The 14,211-nt window shown below is 42.1% G+C and overlaps 1 protein-coding gene across 1 annotated transcript in view; it reads left to right on the forward strand.

Annotated features, from left to right (window-relative positions):
- Positions 1–14,211, forward strand: part of fstl4 (follistatin-like 4) — a gene marked incomplete at both ends in the record, with an annotated part of 295,755 nt that overhangs the window by 251,950 nt on the left and 29,594 nt on the right. The window contains one exon of the mRNA XM_080749030.1: positions 8,263–8,383. Within this exon, the coding sequence (XP_080605156.1) occupies positions 8,263–8,383 (121 nt within the window). The remainder of the gene's footprint in view (positions 1–8,262; positions 8,384–14,211) is intronic.

The raw sequence follows: 14,211 nt of genomic DNA on the forward strand, positions 1-14,211 counted from the left end.
TACATTTGAAATTCTAATGTAAACAATACACACATTTTCAGGAAGTTAATTCCGTTTGCCTTTTGAATTAATTTCCAATTAAAAAGCGGCCTTGTTTTTAATTGCTCCCTGTTTGTTGTCAAATGATATCATGATCTGGGAGCTTGGGAGGTTTGCCAAGAAGCCTGCTGCTTTCATAACACCACCTTCTCCCAAAACAAAGGAGGAAGGCAGGGAATCCCAGCAGCACACAGAAGAGGGAGCAGGGCCTGTGCTTCATTAAGTGTGAAGCAGAACACTGCTGTTTTGGATGCACCTGCACCACTGGCAGTGCAGCGCACGCCTCTGTTTACCCGCCGCCACATCGCAACTCTCTAATTGCATGTTAATGAGCCGGCCTCGCTGGTCTGCTGTGACGGTGATCCAATTTGAGCTGGAGCTACACAGCGAAGGGTTACGATTCAAGGTCCCTCTAGATCAGGGGTTCCAAACCCTTTATATCCTAGTTGGAGGATATGCCTGACACATTGCATGCATACACACACAGACAAACGTTTCTCATACAAGTTTAACAGTGTTATTGCTGTGCTTGGAGATCCCTGATGTCATCAATAATGTCATTGTGCTGACATCTTAGACTGGCATCCAACTTAAGTGCTATGATACTGGCTGCATGGGTACTGCACTGTACAGTACTCTGAAAAACGAGAATTGCATAACTGAGGGGCATGCATTGCCGATGGGCATAGGTCTAGTCTATGTTAAAGGCACATGATAACAGCTAATGTACTTTATGACAAGTTGGCCTGATCTCACTTTGAGAACAGACAGGCAGAGACTGGATGACAGCAACGACCTGGTCAGAAAATGTTTCTTCATGTTTTAAATGTTTGGATACCTGAAACAGCCATGCCCCCATGATCACCTTAACACAACTCAACAACACATGTACATTTCCCTGAACTTTGACCGCTCACCAAACAACATCATAAACCATGTGAGAATTTCATATTATATGATCATAATATGGTAACATTGTACTGCACCAAATTGTCGAAATCTCACTTCACAACCACTTTTATTATTCTTTATGTCCACTACTCCAATTATCTTACTCTCTCATAATGTGTCATGTTGCAGCAAATAGTGAGCTTGTAGAACGGCTATTTTCGCCAAATGTTTGCCCAGAGTAGCGATGCTAGGGTTTATGTAGTTGAAAGAAACTATGATAGGATGCCATGCCATTGTGAGTTTAAGGAGTAGGATATTCCCCAAACGTAGGGCTGTAGAAGCAGAAAGGCGGTCTTGCCAGTGTTGTTGTGAAATACTTTGGGAATATCTAAAAGGAAAGGGGAGGGAAACCTAAGTGTTATGTCTGGAACATAAAATTAAAAGGAGTCTGTGGTGAAGGTGCCAGGTTATGAAGTGCTTTATAAACAAATAGACCTTAAACTCAAAGGTGCGGGTTGCCAGTGCCGTGTCAGCAGAACTGGGAGTAATATGATCTCATAGTGTTCATTAAAATTCTTTCTGCAGCATTCTGAATTGTACCTATAATTTTCGTATCGATTTCCCTTCTTCTTTTGTAATCCAGTAAAAAGAGTTACATTATTCCAGCTGGTCTGTCATACAAACAGGTATTAGAACTTCCATACCGTATGTTTGTTTATTTTATTTTTTTATTTTTTTATTAAGAAAGAGAAGGATAGGCTATTCTTGTGACGTTGTAGAATAAGAATAAAACACATTTTGATCAGAAAATAAAATCACAGTTCTGTAACCTTGGTTTTCCAAATATGTCAATTAAAATACTGTGGTCAATCATGTCAAATACAGAACTCTGATCTAGGAGGACAAGGGCAGCCACTTTAGTTGTGTCAGCAGCAATAAGGCCATTTACTGCTTTTAGCTGTAGGGCAGTTTCAGAGGTTGACTCAGAAACCAGAAATGTGTCTAAATGCTGTTGTTCTTTATGTAATCACCTCCAGAAGGAGGTGGAAGTTGGAATTGGGCCCGCAGGTTGGGCTTCTCAAGTAGACGTTTTATATCGAGGCTATTTTGATGGGTTTCAAGGTTCAAGGTTGTACTTTATTGTTACGTCTTTTGTATCGGCTAGCGATTCCTTTTGCCCTGGATCGTTCTCGTCTTTGACAGTTTGTTCATGTGCCTGATTGTTTGTGGAAAGAAGCTTTTTTGCAGTCTGTTTGCTTAGTAGCTTTGAGACTGCGTAGTCGTTTTCCATGTGGCAACATCTTGAACAGACTGTAGTTGGGATCTTGAACAGGTTTGGGGAAGATGGCTGATTTTAGGGAGGACGTTACTGCGCTGTGCTGTACTTGTATCCTTGGAGTGGTAGCTTTAAAGAGCTTTAGTTGGAATAGGGTCAAGAGCACAGGTACTGTGTACAGTAGATGACTTCATTTTCCTAATGGAGATGCTGGCTGTGTCTTTGCTAATGAACTCAGAGGATGTCATCCTCGATGTTTGCTCTTGGTCAGGGGCATCCCAGGGAGTTAAACACTGGGTTAAAAATATCAGCTCTCATATGAACTATTTTAACTCAGTGAAATCCCCCACATTTCAAAGCCAATGCTTGATTGTTGAAAAGTGGAACAGGGGTTGACTTTAAAGCTGATATTCATAGTTATTTTAGTGAAGAAAATGTTATCATGAGAGTATGAGAACACAGCTGCAGTGCTTGTTGTTTGTCTCCCTGCTCTTCTACTACTGGTGTACATGAGGTAGTGCATGAAACTCAAATGGAAACTGTAGCTCAACAGTAAAAAAAAATATAATAACTAGTAAGACACCTGAGGGTGGAATGCGACCTCAGGGTGACATGCGCGCCAATTCTTGACTATCTGGCCAACCACAGCGTTTCTCTGACGATTCTAGTTGTTATCATTCTGGGGGGAGTTTGTTCATGTTTTTGTGAGGGTATCAACCCTAGGAGACACGGGGAGAACACAGGGGTTAAAGTTCTCAGTCCTGGGGACTGATTTCAGTCTTGAGGATTCCATAGGGGCTTTTCTGAGATCAGTGCAGATCTGCAAAAAAATACATAAATGAGGGGGAGGTGTAGCGATGAATGACTAAGTCGTCAAAACGCTAGTCAAGTGATCTCCAAACTAAAAAGCAGTTATAATTTCAACATATGAGTATTTGAATTGGCCAGACTAGCAATAGAATACAACAGAACTACAGAAGATACTTCTATAAAATGAAGCATGGATTGGCACACACACATTCAGTGAAGGCAGTTCAGAACTTCAGGGAAACAACCCAAATGTTGATGTGCGCTGCACGTGCCATGTTTCAAAGATCACATATTGGGACATGAAGAAATGTCAGTCTTGGGATTTCTTTTGGCTTTAACCCCTGAGAACATGTAAACTCCACACAGAAAGGCCCTATCGCCAACCCCACCTAGGGTGTGAGCGATAGGGCCTAAACATGGAGATGTGGAGAACACTATATATGGAGATAGTCCAGTCCATCATGTCATATGGGACTACCGTCATAGACAGTAGCCATTGTTAGGCCGGAGTCAATGGCTGTCTGTCTGTCTGACTGTCTGTACAGGAAGTGATGTGACATGACATACTTTTTATGCCCATATATGAGTCATTCTGTACCACATCTCCATGTTTAGGCCAAACAGGTTTGCTCCATTTCTCCATGTATAGGTCCAAATCTTTACGCCAATTCTTGACCATCTGGCCAACCACAGCGTTTCTCTGACGATTCTAGTTGTCGTCATTCTGGGGGGAGTTTGTTCATGTTTTTGTGAGGGTATCAACCCTAGGAGACACGGGGAGAACATGCAAACTCCACACAGAAAGGCCCTATCGCTCACACCCTAGGTTGGGTTGGCGATAGGGCCTTTCTGTGGGGAGTTTGCCTAAACATGGAGATGTGGTACAGAAGGACTCATATATGGGCATAAAAAGTATGTCATGTGACATCACTTCCTGTACAGACAGTCAGACAGACAGCCATTGACTCCGGCCTAACAATGGCTACTGTCTATGACTGTAGTTCCATATGACATATTGGACTAGACTATCTCCATATATAGTGTTATCAACATCTCCATGTTAGGACTCATATATGGGCATAAAAAGTATGTCATGTGACATCACTTCCTGTACAGACAGTCAGCCATTGACTCCGGATTAACAATGGCTACTGTCTATGACGGTAGTCCCATATGACATATTGGACTAGACTATCTCCATATATAGTGTTATCCACATCTCCATGTTTAGACAGCCAACGACTCCGGCCTAACAATGGCTACTTTCTATGACGTTAGTCCCATATGACATGATGGACTGGACTATCTCCATATATAGTGTTATCCACATTTCGTGTAGCCGCCCTGTACAGTAAGTGATGTCACAACTCGCTGACATCACACTGACATCACAGAGGATACGGACGGTCACGAGGATACGGAAGGAAGGAAGGACACTCAAGCGACACGGTTCTTCAGAGTATATGCGACCTTCGGTCGCAATAATAGATAGGACATGAAAGTTATGGATTGCAGCTTTAAAAGATGTTGTTTTGTTTTTCTGTAATTATCTTTGATAAATGGGTTTGTATCTCCTCAAGATCCATGGATTGCATTGCCCTTAAATCTTAATATGGACATTCTTCATAATTAGTAAGAGAAATGGACATCAAAAATCTTAAACTTCTAATATAAAATTGGTGGCATACTTACAGTCACAACAAGTAGACTGCTGTGATATATAATTATATTCTAATGGAATGCAGCTAGGCTATAGTTTAGTGGGGAAGCCTTCAAACTATAGTTTGGCCCGAGAAAGTAGATACTGTAAAGCAACATTCAGTTAAAAAGCTTAGATCACGATTGGAGATACAAAATACATTAAAAGTCTTACTTGAGAGTGATCTAATATTCAGTAGTGCCAACTTGTGTCTGCGGTGTTGACAATAGGTCTGCTGTGTTGATGTGGAATATTGTATTGTAGACAAGGAATTGCTGCAGCCATATTTTACCATGGATTCTGAGCAGAAGATCAGAAGAAGAAGGAAAAATGGCCACAACTGGTTGAGTCCCTCCCTGTCACCAAACAGTAGATTTAATTTAATAGTTATGTACTTGTATTTATTTATATACAACTCAAGCTTTACTGTAAGTCTATTGGGGTGATCTGAGTTATTAGAGAGATGTTAAAAAATATATATACCAGTAAATATTATGTTTATCGGCTAATAAAACTGTGGTCTGAAGGCCATAGTGGCATTTAACTGCCTTTATTACTCTTAATAGATAAGCAGCACTGTTTTCTCCTATTCATCCACTCTCTCCTTTTCTCCGCCTCTTCCACTGACTCTCTCTCTTCTCCATTACTCCTGTGTTTTCTCATGAGCCACTCACGCATAAAAACAGCACATTTTGCATATTGAATAGTGAGGAAGTGATAGTGCTGTGTATTTTAGGCTGCTCAAATCTCTGCTCCCGCTTTGTGTCAGAGGAGTAAAGCCACAGGCAATTACATAGAGAGGCGAGGAATATTATTTTAATCTGCTACAACTTCTTATGGTGCAGGTCTCTGCAGGTCCGGTTCACCATTTACTATGAGAGCAGAACAGATGTACGCCTGGATTATTAGAAGGAAATAATTCACTCTGCGGCAGAATGAATAATACATGTTCCTTTATTGAAAACAATTACTGCATACCTACTTTAATTAAGGTCGCAGGAAAAGCCGACTTTTATTTTTGCTAGCGTGTGGCGTCGCCTTGGAAAACACATTATTCCAGCTCTATGCATGCCCGCCGATGATTATTTCATTAGTGCTATTCTGGGCTTCATGAAGCTGCGCTCTATAGACACGACAAGAAATCTAGATAAGGTCGTATTTGATGTAAAGTTGTGCGGCTCAAAAGGAACACTGCGCTGGTTCGACTTCATTCATGAGCTCTTTGTTCATGTCCATGTATCAGTCCTGATAGCAGCTATTTCTTAGACAAAAGGCTACAGGGTCCTTGCCCTATCATTTAGTTATTAATGTATGCATGCTTTTGTGCATTTAATGATGCCAACAGAACTGTTCCCATGTACAATTTTGGCAAATCGCTTTGGAAGTGTACTAATGTCATGATAAATCCCCCAATCCTTCGGTTCAAAACTACTTCATCATCTCTTCTGTAGAGTCATTGATGGCAGCCACTCAGAGAGAGAGAGAGAGAGAGAGAGAGAGAGAGAGAGACAGAGAGAGAGAGAGAAGAGTTCAGCATATCAATCCTAACTGATGATAAATTCTTTTCACATTTTGTGACCTTAAATTCTTACAGGCATAATTCTTGTACAAACTGCATGTATGGCTATTGTTCATTATGTATCATACACCTGGGAGTGCATGGCTAATTCTAATTATGCAGTATGTATACCAGTGAATACTGTATCTCAACAGTGCTATACCCATTTGTCTTTCAGTGTCATTAACCTATTCCCACAACAGCTCTGCTAACTTAACATTCAGCAAACCTCCACTTCTCGCGGTACTTCTGGATGCCCACTTACTTGCATTCAACAATGGAAGTTTGCACGAGACTCGGGATTTCAACAGGAGTTCAAAGTTCAGCATTTTATAAACAAATATGGCGGTGCTCTGGTCATGTTATCGCTCGGATGGGATACTAACAGTATTTGAGGCAGGGAAAAAAAGTACTTTTGATGGAGAAAAATAAGCGGATTAACAATTTATCCTATCGCTCCCGTCCGAAGCCCTGGTGGGGAAAGACAAGTCGAGCCAAAAATTGATTATATTGCATCTTTTGAAAAACGAACACCTCGACAAATGGTTGGGGGAGGAAATAAGTACTTTTAAAGGTAAGAAAGCCTTTTGGGCCGAAGCTCTCCTTTAATACTTAGCATCTACTAAAAGCAATAAAGACATCTTTACTTTTCTGGTATGCTTTTTTAATTGAATTTATTTATTTACACATCCAGCAACCTTCCAATTGTTTGGAAAATAAGACTATCAGAATATATTAATTCTGCAGGAGAAAAAATAAGAAGAAAAAGAACCTACTACCCGGGCCCACTCACTCTGTGTGCTCACACAGATTTGAATCAGATTCAGCAAAAACACACCCAACACACACACACACACACACACACACACACACACACACACACACACACACACACACACACACACACACACACACACACACACTCACACTCACACTGGAAAAATCGATTTTTGCTAATCAGAATTGAACCATGGTCCTTGGTGGTTTGAATTGTGAATACAATTAGATTTCTATGTGTCTCTGTCTGGACACTCGGATACTGAAGGGAGGGCTGATTCACGATTTGTTGTGCAACTACATTAGTTTGAGTGTAAGTTAAGTTATTACGCACGCCTATGTCATTTTGTCATTAGCAACAACAACGTTTGAATACACCCATCTAATCTGATCACGTGCAAACAACATAAGTCAGTCAGTCCTAAACCGGATTTGCTGCAGTCTGAGTAAAGTCTTGAAGTGTCCCTCCGGAGAGCCAGGTAGTGATGTGGCCTGATGGAGACATCTGCACCGCCGCTCGGCAGCGGGACAAGCAAACTATTTAATGCCTTAATCCGCCCTAAGCTGTGGCTGGAACCCCCCGGTGGCTGCGGTATCCTGCGCCAGCAACAAGCGGCATCATTCATCAAGCTAATGGGCGTTATATTTTTAACCCTTGCCATTTATCAGGCTGAGGCAGCACGGTGACGGGGGGAGAGGGGGATCAAATCCCCCAACGCCTGCCTCGGCCCAACAGGGAAACCCTTGATTCATGGTCCCTCTTCCTTTTCGCATCACTCTCCTCTTTCCTCTCCATCTCCTCGCCGTCACTTTCCCACTGGTGTCCGTGTTGATACCCATATTCTATCATGCCGCTGCGCTTTAACGTCCCACACCTACTCTACGATTCTTCACCCACATTCCCCTTGTTCCTTCTGACTGTGTTCTCTCTTTTCTCCCTCTTCTCTCACTGCATCTGTTCATTTTCCTCTCATTCTCATTATACTTTAACCATCTTTGCACCCTTTTTCCCTCATGTAATTCCCACCCTTGCTCTGCCTCCGTCTCTCTCTTTCTCTCTCTCTCTCTCTCTCTCTCTCTCTCTCTCTCTCTCTCTCTCTCTCACACACACACACACACACGCACGCACACACACTCACACAAATGCATCTCTCTCTCTCCTCTTTTGACACGTTCACGCGTTCAATCTCTCCCTCTCCATCCATTCATCAGGACTTCGGCGATGACGGCTCGCTCTACATCACCAAGGTGACGACCATCCACATGGGGAGCTACAGCTGTCACGCGTACGGCTACGAGGACCTCTACCAGACACATGTCCTGCAGGTGAATGGTTAGTAGAGGCTCCTTACTTCACACATTTGTCGTATACTGTAGGTGACAGAAATGGCTCATCTAAAAGCTCACAACTTGAGCATGAGCTTGTACAGTAGATACTAGATAGTCTATTTTCAGGAGGTCAAAAGGCACAGGATACACTTTCACATCCCCTAGTCCAGGGGTCTTCAACGTTTTCAGGCCAAGGACCCCTCAGTTGAGAGAGAGAGATGAAGCAGGGACCCCCACAACCCCTTCATAGATTCCATGTACTGTAGTTTCATCGTTTGACAGCACAATCATCAGTGTATTTTAGATTCATCTCAATTTGTGCTTTCAGATATTTAACCGCTTGAACCGTCAATACTTGCCCTTTCACTCTGTACATAGTCTGCTCTTAGTCCCTTCTACACCAAACCCCTTTGCCTAAAATAGCCGATCTACAAGCTCACACCGCCTTGCAGCGCGAGGCGTTGTAGAGCTTGTAGATCTGCTATTTTTGACTAAAGTTATCAGAATATGGACGCTAGGGTTCAAGCTGTTAATATAAAAAGGGGAAAAAGAGTTTCTATCACACAAAGATTTGGAGGACCCCCTATAGTAACTCTGAGGACCCCCAAGTGGTCCCGGACACCCTGTTTCCCATTATTATACATAAACATGTCGAGTTCAACAGAATGAGTCCCGGGGTCCGCTTTAAATAGACATAATGACGTCAGGTCACATCAGGCTCAATACCAAGGTGGAGTATAGTACACACCTCTGCACAGTACAATCAGGACTGTTCATTTAATTCTGAGAGGGTATACATCTACCCTCACAGGATCATACAGAATATGTAGGTCCTTCCATTCAGTGGGAAAGTAACTGCTAATAAATTGTTTTTTTCCTATTTGCACGGCACTCAGAGAATTCAATCAAGTATTAAGGCATTTTCTATTATTGTGATTGTGTGTCAAATTAGATTTTCTAGATGAGATTCTAATAAACACATTCAATTCATTAAGCACCATCTTTAAAAGGTTATTTTCCCTGCCATTAAATGGAATAATTAAATTACTTATTCCATTAAATGGATGGTTAGTCTAAAAGCTGTTTGCTCTTGTAATTTCTTTGAAGGTGATGCATTTCCCACCGTCATTTCATAAAGTAAATCAAGGAACTGAACTCTCTTTACCAGAAAGGATTTGTGACAGGTTTTTCTCACAAATCATACTTACTCTCTTTAGTTTCAAATGAATGCAGGATTGTGATTAAATGTTTTGATGATACTTCTAAATTGCATAACGCTTATAGTGGATATAGATGTGAAATTGCACCTCCTATACCTATTTTGATTTGAAACCACTGTATATGATCCCAAATAATGCCTTCCCCGAAACGTTATTCAAACTACTTCATGTCATCAGATGACTCTACAGCAGTTTTAAGTTGTAATATCCTCCATTGTGTCTTGCAACAATGTCATCATCATGGCTTTAGCAACTTAAACTTATTTCATGAATTGACCGGAGTCCTCCAGGGGTCTGCACTTGGTGCGCTCCCTTTTCCCTCTACACCAAACCTATACGCTGAAAACAGCAGTTCTGAAGGCTCACACAACGCGATGTGTTGTGAGGTATTAGAGCGTCTATTTTCAGGGAATGTTCACCCGCAGATCAGGGACTCTAGGGTTCATGGTGGTTAAATCGTGTGTGTTTGCAGTGCAGTTATATTGCCTATCGTCACTGTCAGGCAGAAACCTTGTATCTCCATGGTTAAAATGTCCATGTTTTTTTTCATAGATTAAAGCCCTACAGTACATCATACAAAGTGTCGCACAAAAGTATATGCGAGGCGTTTTGTGCTTGTAGATCTGCTATTTTCACTATTTTAAATCGTTTTTTTAAATACTAAAAAAAAAGGAAGGTTTTGGACATACAAGGTTTCCACCCGACAGTGACGCTATACTGCTCTATGTTTACATGACCATACATGTACTTAACAGGACCTTGGTTTAGACGTCAGACTAATGCATGCGTTGTGTCACGGTGATTATCTCCCATACAGAGCAAATGCTTATCACAAAGCAGCTTTTTCATAGCAGCGCCTCACAGGACCATAACTGGCAAGGCATCGCCTCAAACCGGCTCTCGTCACACTGTCCAAATTGCCAAAGATGGCAGTTTGTTTCTTTATAAGTGCTTTTCGCATATGTGTGATGGAAAACTAATTGTGTTCACACAGTGTGTTCAATTGATTGCACACCATGCATGTAAACCACTTTAGTTATGGCACAATAGCCAGCAGGTGCACGCACGCACACACACACACACGCACGCACGCACGCACGCACGCACGCACGCACGCACGCACGCACGCACGCACGCACACACACACACACACACACACACACACACACACACACACACACACACACACACACACACACACACACACACACACACACACACACACACGTACATGCACATGAATACGCACATGCATACATGCATGCGTGTGCACACACACACGCACGCACGCACACACGCACGCACACACACACACACACACACACACACACACACACACACACACACACACACACACACACACACACACACAGACACACAGACATACACACAGAGAGAGACACATACTGTACACACATACAAATGTAAGCATTCTGTACACAGACTCACGTATATACCTGTCCGCGACAATAATCATCATACACACATGCGGCACGCATCCACACACTGATGGAGTTGAAAGCAGACAGTTATCATAGCACACTCTTTCTCAATTTAATCGCCCCGCATAAGTCTCTTCCTCCCTCCTTCCCTGCGTCGAGTGATTACCAGGCCTCTCTTCAATGAGAACCCGGGGATCGGAGGCATTTAAAAGCCCCCCTATACCATAACAAATCAAAGATAACAACCATGCACCCCCACCCCAGGAGCTTTTGTCTCTGCGCCCCGACCGATATGCGTTAAGGAGAATAAAGAAAAGCAAATGAAAGTCAGTTTCAATTAAGAGGCGACAACAGTCTTGATTGTGTTCTGATAGCGAGCGGTACACAATCCTAGCGTTAATTGAACTCAGACAGCGTCCACATGGAACCACGTGGACCCTTGCGGCTCTTACGGGTCCACGTGCTTCCATTTGTACGCTCCCAGAGTTTAAATCCATTCAGGCCTAGAATTATTTAATGCTTTAACTGTTGAAAAATAGCAGATATACAAGCTCACAGCGCGGCACTCGGTGCCGCGCTGCGAGCTTGTAGATCTGCTATTTTTGAAAAATCATGAACATTTTTGCAAATCTTTCAATATCTCATTTTTACACATTTGAAACATTTGAAACTCAAATATTTGCTTCTGGGGGGGGTCCCTGATACAAAATATTTTGAGACGGGGGTCGGCGGCCAAATACATATAATTATAGGGGTCCTTGACATGAATGAGTTTGAGCACCACTGACGTAGAAAATGTTGGGGGTCGTGTCAAAATTGGGTCAAAATTCGAATGTTCACGGTTTTTCAAAAATAGCAGATCTACAAGCTCGCTGTGAGCTTATAGATCTGCTATTTTCTAATAGTTAAAGCATAAGATAGCGCGTTCCCGGTCTAAATGGTTTAAAGAACGCTGAGGGTTTTACTGCGTAGGAAGTGTTGCTGCTGCATCGTGTAGGAGGAAGGAGTGATGGAGGGCGGATGAAGAGAGGACGGGGAGAGATGGAGGGGAAGAGAAGAGTGCTAATTTCCTGGGAGGCAGATCATCTGGAGTGGGCAATTACCATATGTTTGTGTTGGGGATTCAAGGTGTTTTTACCCATCAACGGAGATTGGATAGGCTTAGTGAACAAAGTCAACAACTTGCGTTATGCCGCTGGATTTTGTAGGCAGACAATCAAATAAATGCATACACTACAGCATTGGTTCTCTCAAATTGTGGTCCGGGGACCCCCAGGGGTCCTTGAGGGAGTGCTAGGGGGTCCCCAGCGAAATGATATTTAGGAGCCAAATGGACCCTTATGAGTATGTAACTCAGAGTCAGATTTAAATAAACATTGATTTTACAAGATAAATTAGGGTCTCAGAGATAGAAATACTAATAAATAATATTAAATGGGGGTCCATAGCCTGATGCATGTCAAACTGGGGGTCCTTGAAATTAAAATGGTTGACAATCAATGCTATAGAGCTGTAAAAAATCTCTTTTGAGGGGTCCCTGGCTTATCTTTTCAAATGGGTGTCCGCGGACCGCTGCGGCAGGCTAATAAGTGTCAATTTGGGGGTCCTTGACATGAAAATGTTTGAGAACCACTGCACTACAGCAGCAGGGCGGGGGAGGCGGGTAACGTTGAAAACGCACATTGACATGTTCATGGCTCAATGCCAAGGTAGATAGTGTAGCAAATGCACGGAGGACCTTTTATTCATAGCCAGAGAGCAACAGGTTGTAGACTGCTGCAACAGCTACTTCCCCCAGATAGTCAGGCGTAGGAACGATCAGGCCAGGAAATAGAAACTTGAGAAACGCTAATACCCAAATGCAATAATAATGTCCAACATATATAGTAGGCTACCAAATGTAATACATATACAAGTAGATAATTGTGGGCTCGCCTATAAGGCGAGCACACTTTAGATATTGTCATTATTTATCTATCAGGCAGGCAATCAGTAGACGGGATCTTCGGTTCCTTTCTACTCCTACATACTTAGTGAGAAAATGAAAATAAAAACATCAATGTGTTCAGTTTACAGTGGCGAAGTGTGCTATTATTTTTTATAGCAATCGGCCAAATGGTGGCGCTGTAGGAAGCCTTCGAAAGTGCGATCTTTGAACAGGTAGAGCTCATGCTGTGTTATACATACAGCCATGAAACCTGTATACACTTATGCGTCTCCTCATGCCGAACAACTTTTACCCTCTAACTTTTGACCTCTGACCTTTAGGTCTCCCACAATTCGGAATTATATGAAAAACAGTAAAAATCTATCTCCTCCTGGGATTTTCGCGTCAAGTGCACAAGACTTTTTTCACATGAACTTTGGACCAATACGGTCAGATTGATCAACCAGATTTTTTTTAAAGTGAAATATCATTTTTTAATAATTCAATCAATATTGCGGTTTTATGCAAATTATTCTTCGGCCTCTAAATCATACATGCAAAGTTACACGTTCATGGCATTTGGCAAAGATGTGGAGGGTTAGTCAAAGTATCACTGAAACCAATTTTATTCCAATCGGCCAAAGGGGGGCGCTATACGAAGCGTTTGAAAATTCAAACTTCAAACGGGCATAAGTCATGACTCGTTTTGTTTGAAGACATGCGACTTGTTACACGCGTGCTTTGACTCGAGCGGAAGACATCTGTGTCGTTGTTAAGTAAGCTCCGCCCTTCGATTTTCCGCCATATTGAGCAGTTTGTAAAACGCGTAAACCCGCTTTTATTCTGGAATTTTCGCTCCACGTGCACAAAACTTTTTTTACGTGAACTTTGGACCGATATCTAAAGATCTGTCAGATCGGATTTCTTTAAAATTGAAACATGCTTTTTTAAATAAATTCAATGAATATTGCAGTTTTATGCAAATTATTCTTCTGCCTCTAAATCATACATGCAAAGTAACATGTTCATGGCATTTGGCAAAGATGTAGAGTGTTAGTCCAAATATCACTAAAACCAATCTTACCCCAATTGGCCAAAGGGGGGCGCTATATCATTTTGAGCAGTTTGTGAAACGCTTAAACCCGTTAGGATTTTTTTTTTGCAATTTGCATGAAACATTCTACACACTATCTAAGGACCTTTATCTAATATGCCTATGAAGTGCACACACACAAAAAAATTA

The sequence above is a fragment of the Nannobrachium achirus genome (assembly GCF_963921795.1).
Source record: "Nannobrachium achirus genome assembly, chromosome: 19".
Classification (NCBI taxonomy): domain Eukaryota; kingdom Metazoa; phylum Chordata; class Actinopteri; order Myctophiformes; family Myctophidae; genus Nannobrachium; species Nannobrachium achirus.